The sequence below is a fragment of the Stylophora pistillata genome, chromosome 14, assembly GCF_964205215.1.
Source record: "Stylophora pistillata chromosome 14, jaStyPist1.2, whole genome shotgun sequence".
NCBI classification, from domain to species: domain Eukaryota; kingdom Metazoa; phylum Cnidaria; class Anthozoa; order Scleractinia; family Pocilloporidae; genus Stylophora; species Stylophora pistillata.
In genome coordinates this window covers 20,884,262-20,899,630 of record NC_142532.1, presented here as the reverse complement: position 1 = coordinate 20,899,630, position 15,369 = coordinate 20,884,262, and the positions used below count along the sequence as shown (strand labels likewise).

The window sequence follows — 15,369 nt, the reverse complement described above, 5'->3', positions numbered from 1 at the left end:
AGAAAATATATATATATATTTTTTGGAAGACAAATTAAAAGCAAAAGTAAAAATAGTTCAACAGTTATTAAGAGTGTTTTGTGTCTCGGTCTCTATTTATAACTCTGCTGCTACAGATAACACACCAACAAAATATAAAGCGGTTACGACTCTGAGTTTCCCAGTACGTTGGTTTCTTTGATCCTTGCGAAGACAATTTATTCCTGACGGGTGATTTTCTGTTACGGTAGTCAATTCAAATGAGCACGCGTATTAAAGTAAGAAAGTTGTTGGTGAGTTGAATGATTGGTGAAGCAAAACGGCGGGAAATCGTGCGCGTGTTACTACGGCACAAGCGGGGGAATGATAAGATTGCTGTGAACTAATACAGCTATTGATTTGTTTAGTGCCAGGAAACTTTGAAATGGTGGTTAGCGCGGGAAAAATCAAACTGTGTACAGGCGCAGGGAAGAACAAAACAGTAAGCGCGGAAAACATGAAACTGTACCCAGGATCCGGAAACTTTGCCCACTCGTTTGATTCGGAGCGCGATATGCCCGTACAAACATTTTACTTTGGGTTTCTTGAACTAAATTTCTTCTACTTCAATCGTTGACAACTGAGGACGAAGGTTATATCACAACGGTTAAACAATGGTGTTTAACTGAGTTTTAATTACATTCAAAGGATTACATTTGATTTGTGACATAAAAACTTTTAACCCTGAAGTCAGGCACAGATATGGTCAGATATTAATTGAATAGTCCTGATAACTTCAAAAACTTTATCAGACTATATCTTTGTATGACTAAAACCTTATCGACCGACCAAGGGTTCATATGTACTCTGAGTTTTAAGAACAAATGGGGTGGAGTTTTTTTCAGAGGCCTTGTCAAATGGCTACCTCCCTGGATGATACAACCAAACTTCTGTCAAAAGAATCAACCGTCCGACAAAGTTTTTTCTATACAATTTGTGAAGCAGTTTTTTTAAGTTATGGTGTGTTAAAATACATGGTACATATAAAAGGGATTTTAGCGACCACAGAACTTTCAATCCACGTTTGCCGTCAACTGCGAGATGTGGCGTTTATCGTGTACACTCTTATCTGTGTGTATATGACATGAAATCTAGTTCAGATCTTTTTACTGAAGATAGAAAACCGACATCTTCAGTGGTTATGGCGGTATGACCGTTTTGAAAAATAAAATAGTTGATCCTTCACACCCAAGCATCAGTATGTGTATTCTCTATACTGTTCTCTTTACATTTCCTAGGACATTTCCATATGATCAGTTCCTTAATTCTCATGAGCTTAATGTTTGATTCAGCAGTGATACTTGCGGGAGAATTTAGATATTAGTCACCCTCAGAGGTTACAGGGTATTAAGCCTGTTCTATTTCTCGAAATGGTGATGGCGCTCCGTTAGTTTTCAACCATGTCACCCTCTCCTGGTTTTGAAGAGCAAGAGGACAACCATTTTGATTGCTCCCGCTCATTTTAAATCAGTCTCTTTCTTCATTTCAATCCCATCAATACGTCCAACAGATTCGGTGTAATGTCGATCAAAACCGTTATTTAATTTATTTAATTTTGAGTCTACTGTCTGAAGGAAACAGAGGAGCTGCGAATGTTCCTTTCCGAAAATACAAATCTCAAAGGTGACACCGTCTCGCATGTGAAGCTAAACGTGGATATTAAAGCTTTTTATCTGTCTGTCTGTAGCACGCTCTCGGTCATTTGTTTCTCAAATAACTGCAAACGGCCTTTTGTGGTTTACTCGCCCTATCGCTCGTCTTTACTGACTGGAGACTGGAACCGACTTCTTATGTCTCCATGCATCCACCTCCAACATCCCCTAAGACTTATTATTAATATATATTTTTAGCTTTCTTTGACAACAGGATTATGATCTTTTGAGATCTTAGCCGCACCTCTAACTGGCTAAAATCTATTAGTCTAGTCGAGCTAAAGGATTAAATGATTAAATAAGATAAACAAGAAGTTCAACCTTTGGTGAAATGTTCTTGATATTTGAGTTCGATTATTATATTTTTGTTTCAAATTTCAATCTCCTTTGACGTAGGTTATTTCAAGACAAATATCGATTTATTTCTGTAGGTTCCAACTTAACTGATATCATGTTTTAGCCTGAAAAATGATATAGTAAAAATGGTAGAGTAAAGAAAGCTATCCTGTGAAAAATCCACAGTGATTAGCCGAGTAGCCGTTTAAAAAAAACAGTGGGTAACAACAGCAACAAAAATTGTCAAAACCGAAATCTTGGTAAATCTTGTAACTCATTTACAAGTTTGCGACAAAAAGAGGGGTGAGATGAGATCACGGAAACAGAGCTACGTCTGTTGACCAGGCCTTGTGCGAAGAGGCAGTAACTCTATTAACTCAAAAATGTTAATATACATACTTCATACTTAGACTGCGTAGTTTTGCAGTGTTCAGTTTGTTATTTCGTAAAAAACTTCAGTGTCAGATGGAGTAAAATGATGTGCTCCTGTGAAAAATTGGCAGTTTCCAGTCGAATAGCCCGAGGGGTTGGAGTACGTGTAGCCACAGTAAGTATAGGAATGTTGATTACTGTTAGCGTTGCCGTATATCCGGATGTCATGTCCAGAACCAAAGGTGGGTCCGTAGGAGGAACATCTGTACATGGCGTATTGCTGGTTTTGGTATTGTGTCAGCTTCACAGGATTATATCCTTTGGCGTTGTAGAGAGAGAAAACAAAAGCTTTGCTGGCTGAAGAATAACCACAGGAACCTAAAATGAAAACAGTTAAGGACTGGTCACTATTTGTCACCTGAGGGAGGGGAGGGGAGGGAAGGGTGGGGGGCGAAGGATTTTTGGGAATGAGGATCACATCGTTTTCAAGATAAAAAAGGGGGACCAGTCCTCATTAACAGGCACTAAGGGGGGGACCGGACCATGTATGATAAAAAGGAGAAAATATCTGAAGCGGTGAGATCAATTTATCACCTTTTTGACATTTCGTATTTTTGGCTTTGTATTGTTAATGGTGGCGTTTTTCCGTTTTTCTTTGGATTATCTATGAGGACTATAAAATAAGGACCAACTTTATGATTGGGAATTTTGCGCCGGTGGCTGTGTTCAGTAAAAACGTTTGAGACTATGCGAATATGAAAAAAGAAAAATTCATGTTGATGAATTCAAGATGAATTTAACCTGCCGAAGTAGAACCGAGCACCTTAATTTGTTAAAAAAAAAAGAAATTATATAAAACACAAGAGCATATTTTTACTTTTCAAAAAGAGAACTTGAAATATGGTCCAGTGTTTTTCAAAGACAACACATAATCCAGTAGAGCATTGATTAAACATTCTTTGTTTCAGCTGTGTACTAAGAATAGTGAACAAAACGAAACATGTAGAAATACCTCGAAATGGGAATGTCACAATAAAATCAAATAAAAATGAATAATCAAAAATCAAATCAAATCCGAAACAAAACTTTTAGATTAAAATGCGTTCCAAACGCGTTTTAAGCCATTTAAAAGTTTGTCTACTTCGAGATCTCACGTTTTACTGTCTACAATGATATTTTTTGTCCCTAAGATGTACTCATTGCTACAAGAAAAGTCCATGACTAATCGATTTGTTATCTTTTCTACATGTGGGGGATGTTTCCTTGTTTGTTACTCACTGCTTGTCCAGGACACGTCAGTATATCCACCAAAAATATAGCTGTTCACTTTGATGATTGTCACTGTGGGTCCCCTCCCATCACAGTTACTGTGGAATGTCGATGCTGCCCAGCCGTCAGTCTTTGCGTGCCAACACCTTACAAACCTGCTACGCTCTTTACTGATTAGGACTGGGTCCAAATACGAAAACAGCATCTTCAAGTATTTGTTATAATCAAGGCTTCGAAGTATGTCAGACAAGCCGAGACCTGAGTAGGGAGACGAAAAGTAAAACTTACAGTTAGCAAAAGGAATGGAACAACCCTTATAGCTTTGACTCGTGGAGTCACCTAAAGTGGATAATTTTATCACCCCTCGTTTGGCCCGTGAAATAATCTCACATTACTGATCCAGTAAGTTAAAAAATTCCTAGCTTATCTACCAAGCGGTATTATAGGCGATGGAGAGAGAGAAACGTTTTTTTGTTGGCTCAACCGCTCTTTTAAGTGGCTCCACCGACTTTGTTTTCATCTGATACCCACAACCCCCTGCGGTAGTTCAGACTAGTCTTCTTTCACTCGTCACCCAAACGTGTTGTGTGACGAACTTAAAGAATTGCTGCGACAGAGACCGTAAAGCATAGAAATTTCTTGGAATTTTGAAAAAAGGTAAGCTATTCGTACTCCAGCAACACATCTTTTAGAGAATAATTCTACATTCCACGAATTGATTTTGCCACACGTCTCATTAATTATTTATCCTTAAAAAGGTGTCTTTTTCTTAATTACCTGTTTCATAGAATACTTCTACGTCCGTTGGAGAAAAATTATACCCCCCTGTAAAAAAACCACAGTTTCCAGTTGAGTACCCTGAGGGCGTCGAGTACGTTTTACCGCATGTGGTGTAAGAGTTTTGGTTGTTCCCAGCGTCGTTGGATATGCGGATATCATGATTCCCCGCACCACCAAAGGTAGGTCCATGCGTATTACATCTGTACATCGCATATTTCTGGTTTCGGTATTGCGTCAGCTTCACAGCATTGTATCCTCTGTCGTTATAGAGAGAGAAGGTGAACGCCTTACTGGAGGAAGAATAACGTGCGCAAGAACCAGCTGAAATAGAAGAACAATGTAGTCGTGCGTTGGAAGTTGGAAGAAAACATAAACCCCCCTGAGGGGAGGGGGTTCATTTTCTATCATAGACTAGACGGGGAGTTTTTCCAGGCTAGATGTTTGTGAGTGGGAGGGAGAGATGTTACGAATTTGGGCATAAAAACTGTTACAAAATACTTCAATGGACATGGCAAAATATTGGGTGACATCAAAAGCCCATTAATGGGCTCCTGGTAACATTTGTTTTAAACTTTTATTTTCGTACCCAGGGCCAAAATTTTATCCAAAATCTTTTTTAAAATAGCAAAATGTAAAATCACTCAAAGTTATCTGTCACTTTCTTCAGATGTACGCACAGATTTAAGTCATTTAGCTATTACTTGATCTTTAAATGTAGAAGTGTATCCGAGAACTGAAAAAAAAAATTCAACCTTGTAAATCAGGCTTCGAAAATATTATATCTAATAGAAAAGATGAATTCCAAGCCCACTAGGTTGAGTGATCACTCTGAAGAAAAGCGAGTAAAACTTAATGAGACTTGAAGGAAAAGAACCCTTTGATCTTAGAGTTGTCATTACTAGACGTTTGATCTTAGTGTTGTTATCACTAGATGTTTTTGGATGTAATCTTGTGCTGCACGTGTATCGACTAACAATCATATCCATGGACTATACATGTGTGAAGACATCCTGATGGCCAAAGTACAGGAGGGGAAGAATGATTAATCCGTTAGAATTGTTTTGTCTCTTCTTAACAAACTTAATACCTACCTCCACCCCAAGACACGTCAGTATATCCACCAAAAATGTAGCTGTTCACTTTGATGATTGTCACCGTGGGTCCCCTCCCATCGCAGTTGCTGTGGAATGTCGATGCCGCCCAGCCATCTGTCTGAGCGTGCCAACACCTGGCAAAGTCAGTACGGGATATACTGGGAAGAACTGGGTCTAAAAACGAAATCAGCTTTTCCAAGTACATGTTGGAATCCAGGGTTCCAAGAATATAAGATGTACCAAGGCCACCTATGTTCGTGATCAAAACTCGAATGTGAACTACAATTATAGATATCATAGAAACATGTTAAGAAACATATCAAGAAACATGTTATTCCTGTTTTCACGACCGTCAGAGCTTTCTACGATTGAGTCACAGATCTTCTTATTCACAATATGAGGTACTCACCATGTAATCAGATTTAAACTCAATATTTCCCCGTGAGTTTATTCTGTAAATACAACAAGATAACTCCACGAAAGCACAGATTCCTAATTTTATGTAAAATGGAGAAACGAAAAGAGAAAAAGTACCGAATTGAGCAAGATTCGACCCTATTCATTTGCTCAAATTTAATGGCAAAACATGCGTGTAGATCAATTTCTTCTCAGATTTGGTTGATATGCTTTGATACCCCGGAACTGCGATACAATTTGTTTGCCGCTGTTGCCAAAATGACTTGAGTAGTATTTTGCTGCTGTATTTGGCTCAGCGCATGTGCTCTTAGAATCGCTGAACGTTGCCATGGACTAGAATTTATGTCTTTAGTCATCGTATATTTACGACAGGGGTTTAAAGTGTCTCTGTACAATAACTCACCTATTTCGAAAAAAACCTCAATGTCAGATGGAGTAAAATGATATGCTCCTGTAAAAAATCCGCAGTCTCCAGTCGAGTAGCCAGAGGGGTTGGAGTACGTCCTGCCACATTTGGTATAAGATCGTTGATTGTTTCCTGCGTCATTTGATACGTAGATGTCATGTCCCCTACCAAAACGGGGTCCGTAGGAGGAACATCTGTATATAGCGTGTTGCTGGTATCGGTATTGTGTAAGCTTCACAGGATTGTATCCTTTGGCGTTGTAAAATGAGAATAAAAAGGCCTTGGTGGCGTATGACCAACCACAGGAACCTAAAATGATTAATGGCCACCTGGTGAAATTTGTTTTAAAATTTATATTTTCGTACCCAGGCCCAAACTTTTAACTCAAAATCATTTTCAAAATGGTGAAATCTAGAATTACCCAAAGTTATCTGTTACTTTCTTCAGATACACGCACAGATCTAAGTCATTGAGCTATTTCTCGATCTAGAATTGTAGAAATGTATCCGAGAACTGACAAAAAACTCAGTCATGTAAATCAGTCATGTAAATCAGGCTTAGAAAATATTATATCGGATAAAAAACATGAATTCCAAGCCCGCGCGGTTGAGTGGTTACTCTGAAGAAAAGCGAGTTAAAATTTGAGACTTGAAGCCAAAGAACCCTTTGATCCTATTGTTGTCATTACTACACGTTTTTAGATGCACGTGTGTCGACTAGCAATCATATCCATGGACGATATCTGTGTGGAGACATCCTGATGGCAAAAACACGATAAGGAAATGGTAAAGGCTTGGAGCTCATAATAAAGGAGAATCGTTCAAAATTCCATCGAGCAACCCCCCCTTCCCCTGCTTCCCTCCCCTCAAATCCGGAGGGTAAGAATGATTAATCCGATAAAATCGTTTTGTCTCTTCTTAACAAATTTACAATACCTACCTCCGCCCCAGGACACGTCGGTATATCCACCAAAGATATAATTGTTCACTTTGATGATTGTCACTGTGGGTCCCCTCCCATCGCAGTTGCTGTGGAATGTCGATGCCGCCCAGCCGTCTGTCTTAGCGTGCCAACACCTCACAAACCTGCTCCGCTTTGAGCTAAGGAGGACTGGCTCTAGATAAGAAAGTAGCTTTTCTGTGTAGTTTTTGTAGTCGAGGCTGGTAAGAATAACGGAACTATTCAGGCCACCTGTACAAATAAACAAAAAATAGAGGAAAGGTAAGGGCGCTCTACCTTTAAGTTTTCGCGTCATGTTGCATTAGTCATCTCCATGTTCGTAAAGGTTTCACTTAACCATTTCATTTCTCCGAATTACATCGTGACAATCATTTTGTGACGCATGTCGATTTTAGGTATTGCTTCCCTTTCCGACCCCGTGTATATTAGGAAGTGCGCTTTATGGAAAGGCTGTCTCAGTCATAGGAGTTGAATTCGCTTTCTTTTCAGTAATTTAAATGTTGGTGAGAGCTTCGTCAAGTTAAAATTTCATTGTTATGTAAATTATGTTTTTGCTGTTTTGAACATATTGGAATTTATGTCTTCGGTTCTGAACCCTTTTAACACTAAGAGTGACCAGGAGCAAATTTCTCCTTACGTTATTAACCCTGAATCAAACACAAAGGAGTATGAGAATATAACAAATAATCCTCAACAGAAAGAAGCTTATGATTGGCAAACAAATTGATCTCACCGCTTTTAATATTTTTCTTCTATTTTTACACTCTTCCTTCCCCCCTCCTTAGTGTCTGTCAGATAGGGGTAATCCCACTAAACATTCTACCCTCCGCTCCCTCCTCCTCCCTTTTGTACGTATACCCAGGCTTGAAATAATGGCTGCCCCTGAAGTAGCTATGATGTTCACAAGTGGTAAAATAAAGCGTCCTGGGAATTACTTTCCTTTGAAATGTTGAAACTGAAGAAGAGTCAAGAAGAAGAGTAGAGTTCGCTCGTGTCTAAATGTTAGTTTTAAAAACTCACGAAAATAGCAGCTCGTTCCGTTTCCTTGGTACCAGGGAGTGCAGGTGCATCGATAAGAACCGATAGTATTGTTGCAGTAAGCGTGGACGTCACAATCACGTGATTCCTTGGTACACTCGTCGACATCTGAACGAATGAATAACAAGGAAAGCGGCTAGAACTCAGGAGCAAGAATCGATTGAAAACGACTGTTATTGACGAAAGCGTCTGGCTGTTAGCTAAATTGAACATGACACGGTGTGGGGAATAATTCTAATCAGTCATTAAAGTAATTTTGGATCGAATCTCCAGAGTAAGCCGGGATTGCTATGGTTTTGCTTTGTTTTGAAATGAATTTCTTCAGGCAATACTAAAAGTTATAATTCAAACTTACCGATACATTTTTTTCCATTTCCAGTAAAACCCTCTTTGCACGAGCAACTGTGAGAACCAATGGTGTTCACGCACTCGGCGTTGACGTCACACACGGGAATTGTTGAGTTACATTCGTCCACGTCTGAAAGACGAGAAAGTTTGCGGTTGGTTTCAAAGAAAAAGATGTCCGCTAAATTATGAGTCCTTTACGGATTTGTGAGAGCAACTGCTTATTTCATGACTTCTGGCGGAGTCCAAAATGTACTTCTGTACGATTCCTTCGGGAAGTCAGATTTCCCCTTCCCCATTCGTTAAATTTTGCCACCATATGGTTGCAGTAACAAGAGCGCTTTTCAGGGTTATCCAAATGTGCCAAAAAAACCCCCGATTCTGTTTGAACTGTTCTCCAATGGTTCAATTCATGGAAAGGTTTAAGAGAGATGATGATAATCTTTAATAGCTTTGCTTCGGTCAAATTCTTCCCTCTATTTTATTCATTTTTGTTGTTTTTCTTTTTTTTGCTTCGTTTTTTAACTTACCCTCACGAATAAGTTTAATTCTCGTTTTTCTGAGTTCGATTCTCCCCATAACATCTCTGTTAACTTATTTGATGGTGGTAAACCGCCTTTTAAAACCTGGACAAAGATATGAATGGTTAAAAAGAAACTTGAATTCACCTTCAGTTTTCATGTCACAAGGAGCCAGAACAGTCTTGTCGGCTACAATCGAGAAAAACCAGTATTTGCCGCTAACCGCTTGTCCTCCTTCGCTCATTTTGATTTCTTGGCAAGTCTCTGCAGGCAGCTCAGGAATAGAACCGAGAGGGACTGGATGAAAACAGCAATCGTTAGCACAGCACTTCAAGTAAGCAAAATTTTATGTCCGTTTTAGGGGCAAGGACTTGGCTTGAGGCACGAAGATAAGGAGGGGATGGAACATGGCTCCGTAATTTTTGGTTGAATATGTGTGCCCTAAAAATGTCCTTAAAGGGAAAATACAGTAAAATTTGCAAACCTCTTTTGTGATCACGCTTAAGGTAAAATCTCTCAGGGTTCGGAACATAATCCTCTGGCCTGGCCTCTTTGGTGCGGTTGCTCAGCTCACATATGTTTTGCGTAAAGACATAGTTGAAACTTTGACATCTGACGTCAGCGTAGCATTCTCGCAAGCACACATCTGACAAAGCAGCTCCCGTGATCCTCTTGAAGATGTGACGTTGTAGCATCATACCGAATTTGGAGACTCCGCCTGAGCTACATTGTTGAGCGTTTACATTCGAAAACTCTTTACAAAGAATGAGTAGCACTAACATGTGGTAGAGCCTTGGGAGGACCATTCTCCTCACCGTTACAGCAAAGATGGCCTGGATTAATTGACAAAGATATCAGTGAGGCCTGCACCCCTACCCTTAGAAATGTTGCATTCTGACAAAGATATCAGTGAGGCCTGCACCCCTACCCCCTTAGAAATGTTGCATTCTGACAAAGATATCAGTGAGGCCTGCACCCTACCTTTAGAAATGTTGCATTCTGACAAAGATATCAGTGAGGCCTGCACCCCTACCCTTAGAAATGTTGCATTCTGACAAAGATGTCAGTGAGGCCTGCACCCCTACCCCCTTAGAAATGTTGCATTCTGACAAAGATATCAGTGAGGCCTGCACCCCTACCCCCTTAGAAATGTTGCATTCTGACAAAGATATCAGTGAGGCCTGCACCCCTACCCTTAGAAATGTTGCATTCTGACAAAGATATCAGTGAGGCCTGCACCCCTACCCCCTTAGAAACGTTGTATTCTGACTACACTCAGGCGAGATATTTAATGTGAAAGTTTATTTAGGATGAGTCAGCCAGTCTTGTAGTCTACACATCCTACTAACAGTAGTTTATTATCCAACAAGTGTTACCATCCTTCAAATGCGAAGATCCAATGGATCAAACAAATTATCGACCTGTCACAATCTTGCCGGCAATAAGCAAGATGTTTGAGATATGTGTGAGTCCTCAGTTAACAGCACACTTTGGGAATATCTTCTCAGGATCTCTAACTGCATATCGGAAGAAACATAGTTGTCTCTCTACTCTGTTGAGATTAACTGAGGATTGAAAAAGTGAACTGGACCATAAAAATATCATTGGAACGGTCTTAATAGATTTCAGCAAAGCCTTTGATCGCCTTCAACCTAATCTTTTACTCGAAAAGCTCTCGACTTATGGCATTGGCTTGAAAAGCTTAAAACTGTTTGCAAGTTATTTAAAGAACAGAACGCAATGTGTACAACTTGGAAACATTCGTTCAAGTCACGGGAATTTGATGTCGAGCGTGCCTCAAGGATCCGTGCTGGGCTCTCACCTATTTAATATTTTTATAAACGACTTGTTCTATAATGTAAAGAAGGCAAAATTATCAGCCTATGCCGATGACAAGCAACTTTATTTTAGTCATTGAGAAGCGTTAACTGTACAACATACTCTAAATTCAGAATTAGCCATTATGTCAAGCTGGATTAGTGACAACGGTCTCATCCTCAACGCCAAGAAATGCGAGTCCCTATTATTTAGACGAGCCAAGGCTCAACGTAACCAAACGAATGAAGAAGATATTAGTTTCTCGGTAAAAAGCACAGTTATAAAGCCAAACATGAGTTGCAAGCTACTTGGTGTTCACATAGATGACAATCTGAACTTTAGTAAACATGTTACATCGTTATGTAAGAAAACAAGCAAACAAATAGCGATCATAAGTAGGTTTTAGAAGCTGTTGAGTACTAAAACAAAACTTTTGTTCTACAAAGCCTATATTCTGCCTCTTTTACCTACTGCTCTACTGTATGGATGCATTGTGGCAAAACAGAAGCTGGCAAACTCGAAAAGCTAAACGACCGTGCAATGAGATGTATTTTTAATGACAACATTAGCACTATGACGATTTACTTGTAAAGGAAAATATGCTAAGCCTGCAAAATAGAAGGATTCAGGACATGTGTATACTTATATATAAAGTTATCTATGCTACTACACCAACACCTCTTAGTAGTCTCCTGTCACTAAGAAGTAATGAACGTAATCTGCGTGGTAAAATGAAGCTTATTCTACCTAGAGCAAGCACGTCCATGTATGGACTCCATACTTTTAGGTACTACGGTCCGAAGATGTGGAACTCCCTGCAAGATGAACTAAGAACTGCTCCTACCATTAGAAATTTTGTCTCTCAAATTAGAAAAATAACGTTCGACACTTACAGTTGTTTTTTATGCTCTACATAGAATTTTCAATCTTCTTGCTTTCATATCAATATGTTCTTAATAATTAATGAGTTGTATATCATATAATTAATCTTACTTTTTGGTCTCAATTTCCTGATACATAATATTTTTAGCCAATTCGTTGACTTAATACCTTTATTTCATAGTTAATTTACATATATTATTTCTTAACTCGACACACTAGCTGTACATGCTAGGAGCCTAACAAGCTCCAATTGATCAAGTATAAATAAAATAAAAGTAAAGTAAGTAACTGTGCTTCGTAGGGTACAAATAACGCGCAAGACGAGTACAAATATCACACGATATTTGTACTCCAGCAGAAATATCCGCGAAATTCGCCCGCACTGAAGTAAATGATTTGGCGTGTTGGATAATGAATCTCTTATTAGATGTTTTGTGGTGTAGTATCGCTGAATATTTTCACGAGTTGTGCCGTATTTTGACGAGCCAGTAGGGCGAGTCAAAATTCAAACAGCGAGATATATGTAGTGTGCACGTCCTACTTGTAGTATACATATCCTATATACAATCTACAATGCATTGCAAGTATTCACTGAAACTGTTTGGTTCTAATATAATAGCCTGCGCTACGCCAGATACGAAAACGCACTAAAAACCACTCTTTAGAAGTGGCCAAAAAATTTGTGGAACGTATTCCTCATCTAATGCAACAGCACGATACCCTGAGGAAATGGTATCTAACCTCTAGTTACACTACAAATCACACAGAAAATTCAGTGAAAGTAGTGATATTTCACAGATAGTTGTAAAACAAAATTACGTTAAATAAGCAAAAAAAAGAAATAAATTTGTCAAACCCAAGACTGACCGACCTGGAATGTTTTAATTTTTCCGCAAAACGCTTAAATAATCTGAAACTACCATGATGCCACGCGAACCTCTTTAACGTGCCGTCAGAATATTAATTTCTGACAAATTCGTTCCCATGTCACTCATAAATTACATTTTCGTTGTTAACGTGCCGAGGGCTTAGATACAATCTTAATCACATGGTTTAAGCTTTAACATAAAAAAATTTCTCATATTCTCGTTTGAGACGACCAGTGAATAGCCCCTTATAGATTGTGTTGGTAAAAGTAGCATATGATGCTACTAGTAGTGCTCGGTTTTTTCTCCAAATTATGCTAAAACATGAACTTTATTCAGGTAATGTTCCCCCCCCCCCTTAAAAAAACACATACATATGCTGATTATACCAGCGGTGCTATTCTTATAAAATGAGCAAAAATTAAGCTCGTTTTTCCAAATAATGCTAAGCACAATCTACAAGAGCCTACCGGTAAATTATCCTTATAAAGATCTGAATGAATAAAAACCCTTACGCTTCCTTTTAACCCAAAATAGCTTGCTTTAAGTCACATTCATGACATCATAATCGCCGTGCCTTGCGAGAGAGGAATGCGAAACGCTTGAGAATGCGTGAGAACGCCAGCGATGTGCGTAAAATTAAAGGGAAGTGGTCACTTAAGGCAAATTAAGGAATTCTCGCTCCACCTTCCTTGCGCGCCATTTGCTTTCTTACACTCACGACATCGTCATGTTGAAATCAGAATCTTTCCTTCTGGATTAATAGTTTATCTCGCACTTTAAAACTCTGGATCTTGAATAGATAAAGAACTAGTTCGTAGGAAAAAAAAAACAAAAAGACTTTGTCTTTGGCATGCCTTTACCGTTGTTTCGCATTTGAGTTTTCTTGTTAAAAATATGGTTGCTTTCTACAATTTTAAATCTTTTTACTATCGCTTTTTTCAGTTTTTCCTGTTATATTCTAAAATAAAGCGGAAGTCTCAATGAATTTAGTAACGGCTATCATGCTGCTGAGATCTCGGCGAGCTAAACTTTATTGGGGCAGGAAATGTTCGAGAGTGTGGAAAATTAAACAAAACGTGATGAATATTTAAGATAAAATTACGTGACTTGCGAACATGTTGCTTACTTTGCCTTTTCCTCGCTTCTGAATTATACACGAAGATTTCCCTTTTTCATTTTTTTGCGAGTCTTGCATTTTGAGCTGTACAGCCAATAAGCTTGAAAAGAATTACTCGTGTATTTTCCTAGTCTTGCGAAACTTGTGACATATATTGACTCCCTTTTCAGAGCCTGTTTTAAGCTGGCAAACTAGCTATATATAGCATTCCGAAGTTATAGATCATACTTAGATTTGAATCGATTCCTTTTTGTATAAGAACCTAGGATCACTAATTCTTCGTCTTTTATTTTTTAAACAATAAAATGGTTATTGTAAAATGTGTAGAAATTCTTTTCGTGGAATGTTGCATCGCAAGCTTGTTTTTTTTCTTTCTTGTGTTTTCTCAGGATCAACCGAAAAATAAGATTACCCGATCACGTTGAAGAAGAATCTGTATAGATAGGCGATGCTGAACAACCAAACACTTAACCTTTTTCAACATGAACAGCTACGAAATATCATAAAATTGTTATCCAGTTCTGAAATTGTGTTTCCAACCTAATTCGTTTCGTTCAGCCCTGCCTAGGCTGGTTTGTGCCGTGCATCCTACGAGTGCTGTGTAAACAAACTATGAATGATATATTTGTGTAGTACTGTTTGAAATTAAGAAAAAGATAACTTTACTCACCTTTAATTTCCTCAAACTGCTGGCTCTGTGTTTCTTATACCTCATGTTTGGACGATTCAAACAAATTCGTGTCTTGAAAGGAAAGACCTTTGGACATCTATGCAGGAAGACTTGGCAGGTGTGATGACAGAACATCACTTGCAAGGAGATGAAAATAATGTCAGTATTTACCGCTGCTTTATTATTCTTTAGTCAATGTCAACAAACAAAACGAGTGAAGATTACTTACCGAGCTTTAATTAAAACGTATATATCTTAATGTAAAAGAATAGTATTTTTGCCAGTGGGTGTCTGGGAGTGTTGTGAGGAAATTAACAGAAATAAAATTGGGAACACGTCTTTCAGTTAAACAAACGGTAACTGTATAATTTTACATTTGCTACAGTTTGAATGAAAATACAGAGTCAAGAAAAATGTCATTGATGGCCTGTAAAGCTGTTACTTTACAAGTGATTTATATATATTACAAAAACAGACTGCTTAAATAATTAGGAGGTTGCTTTCTATTTATAATGAACTTGTTTTAAATTTGTAATGGTATAAATAGATTTATCGAAACCAAATTGGGCACGTACTTTTAGTTTTTCATGACAAATTCCTGGCCGTTGCGATACTTATAATAGGGACTTTAAGCAAACCACGACGGCTACGGCAACGAGAACGTGGAAAAACAACAGATCTAATTGGCAGAACATTAGCCTAGCACGTGCGTTTTAAAACTTTGTACATTTCTTAGCTGTCCTTTGCAAAACAACGTGAAATCACCAAAATTTGCGTCGTCTGCGAAGCGAAACCGCGGAGGCAA

General features: G+C 38.5%; 1 protein-coding gene across 1 annotated transcript; it reads right to left on the bottom strand.

Moving 5' to 3' along the window:
• Positions 1-1,553: 1,553 nt before the first annotated feature.
• LOC148717040 (uncharacterized) lies at positions 1,554-14,772 on the bottom strand. Its single transcript, XM_088745445.1, has 11 exons — positions 14,565-14,772; positions 9,693-10,041; positions 9,356-9,505; positions 8,698-8,820; positions 8,325-8,450; positions 7,284-7,535; positions 6,342-6,653; positions 5,519-5,770; positions 4,425-4,748; positions 3,657-3,905; positions 1,554-2,756 (listed from the first exon to the last, which is right to left on the bottom strand). The coding sequence occupies exons 1-11, from the start codon at positions 14,697-14,699 to the stop codon at positions 2,437-2,439; spliced, it is 2,592 nt and encodes an 863-aa protein (XP_088601571.1). The 5' UTR covers positions 14,700-14,772; the 3' UTR covers positions 1,554-2,436.
• Between the last annotated feature and the right edge of the window lie 597 nt (positions 14,773-15,369).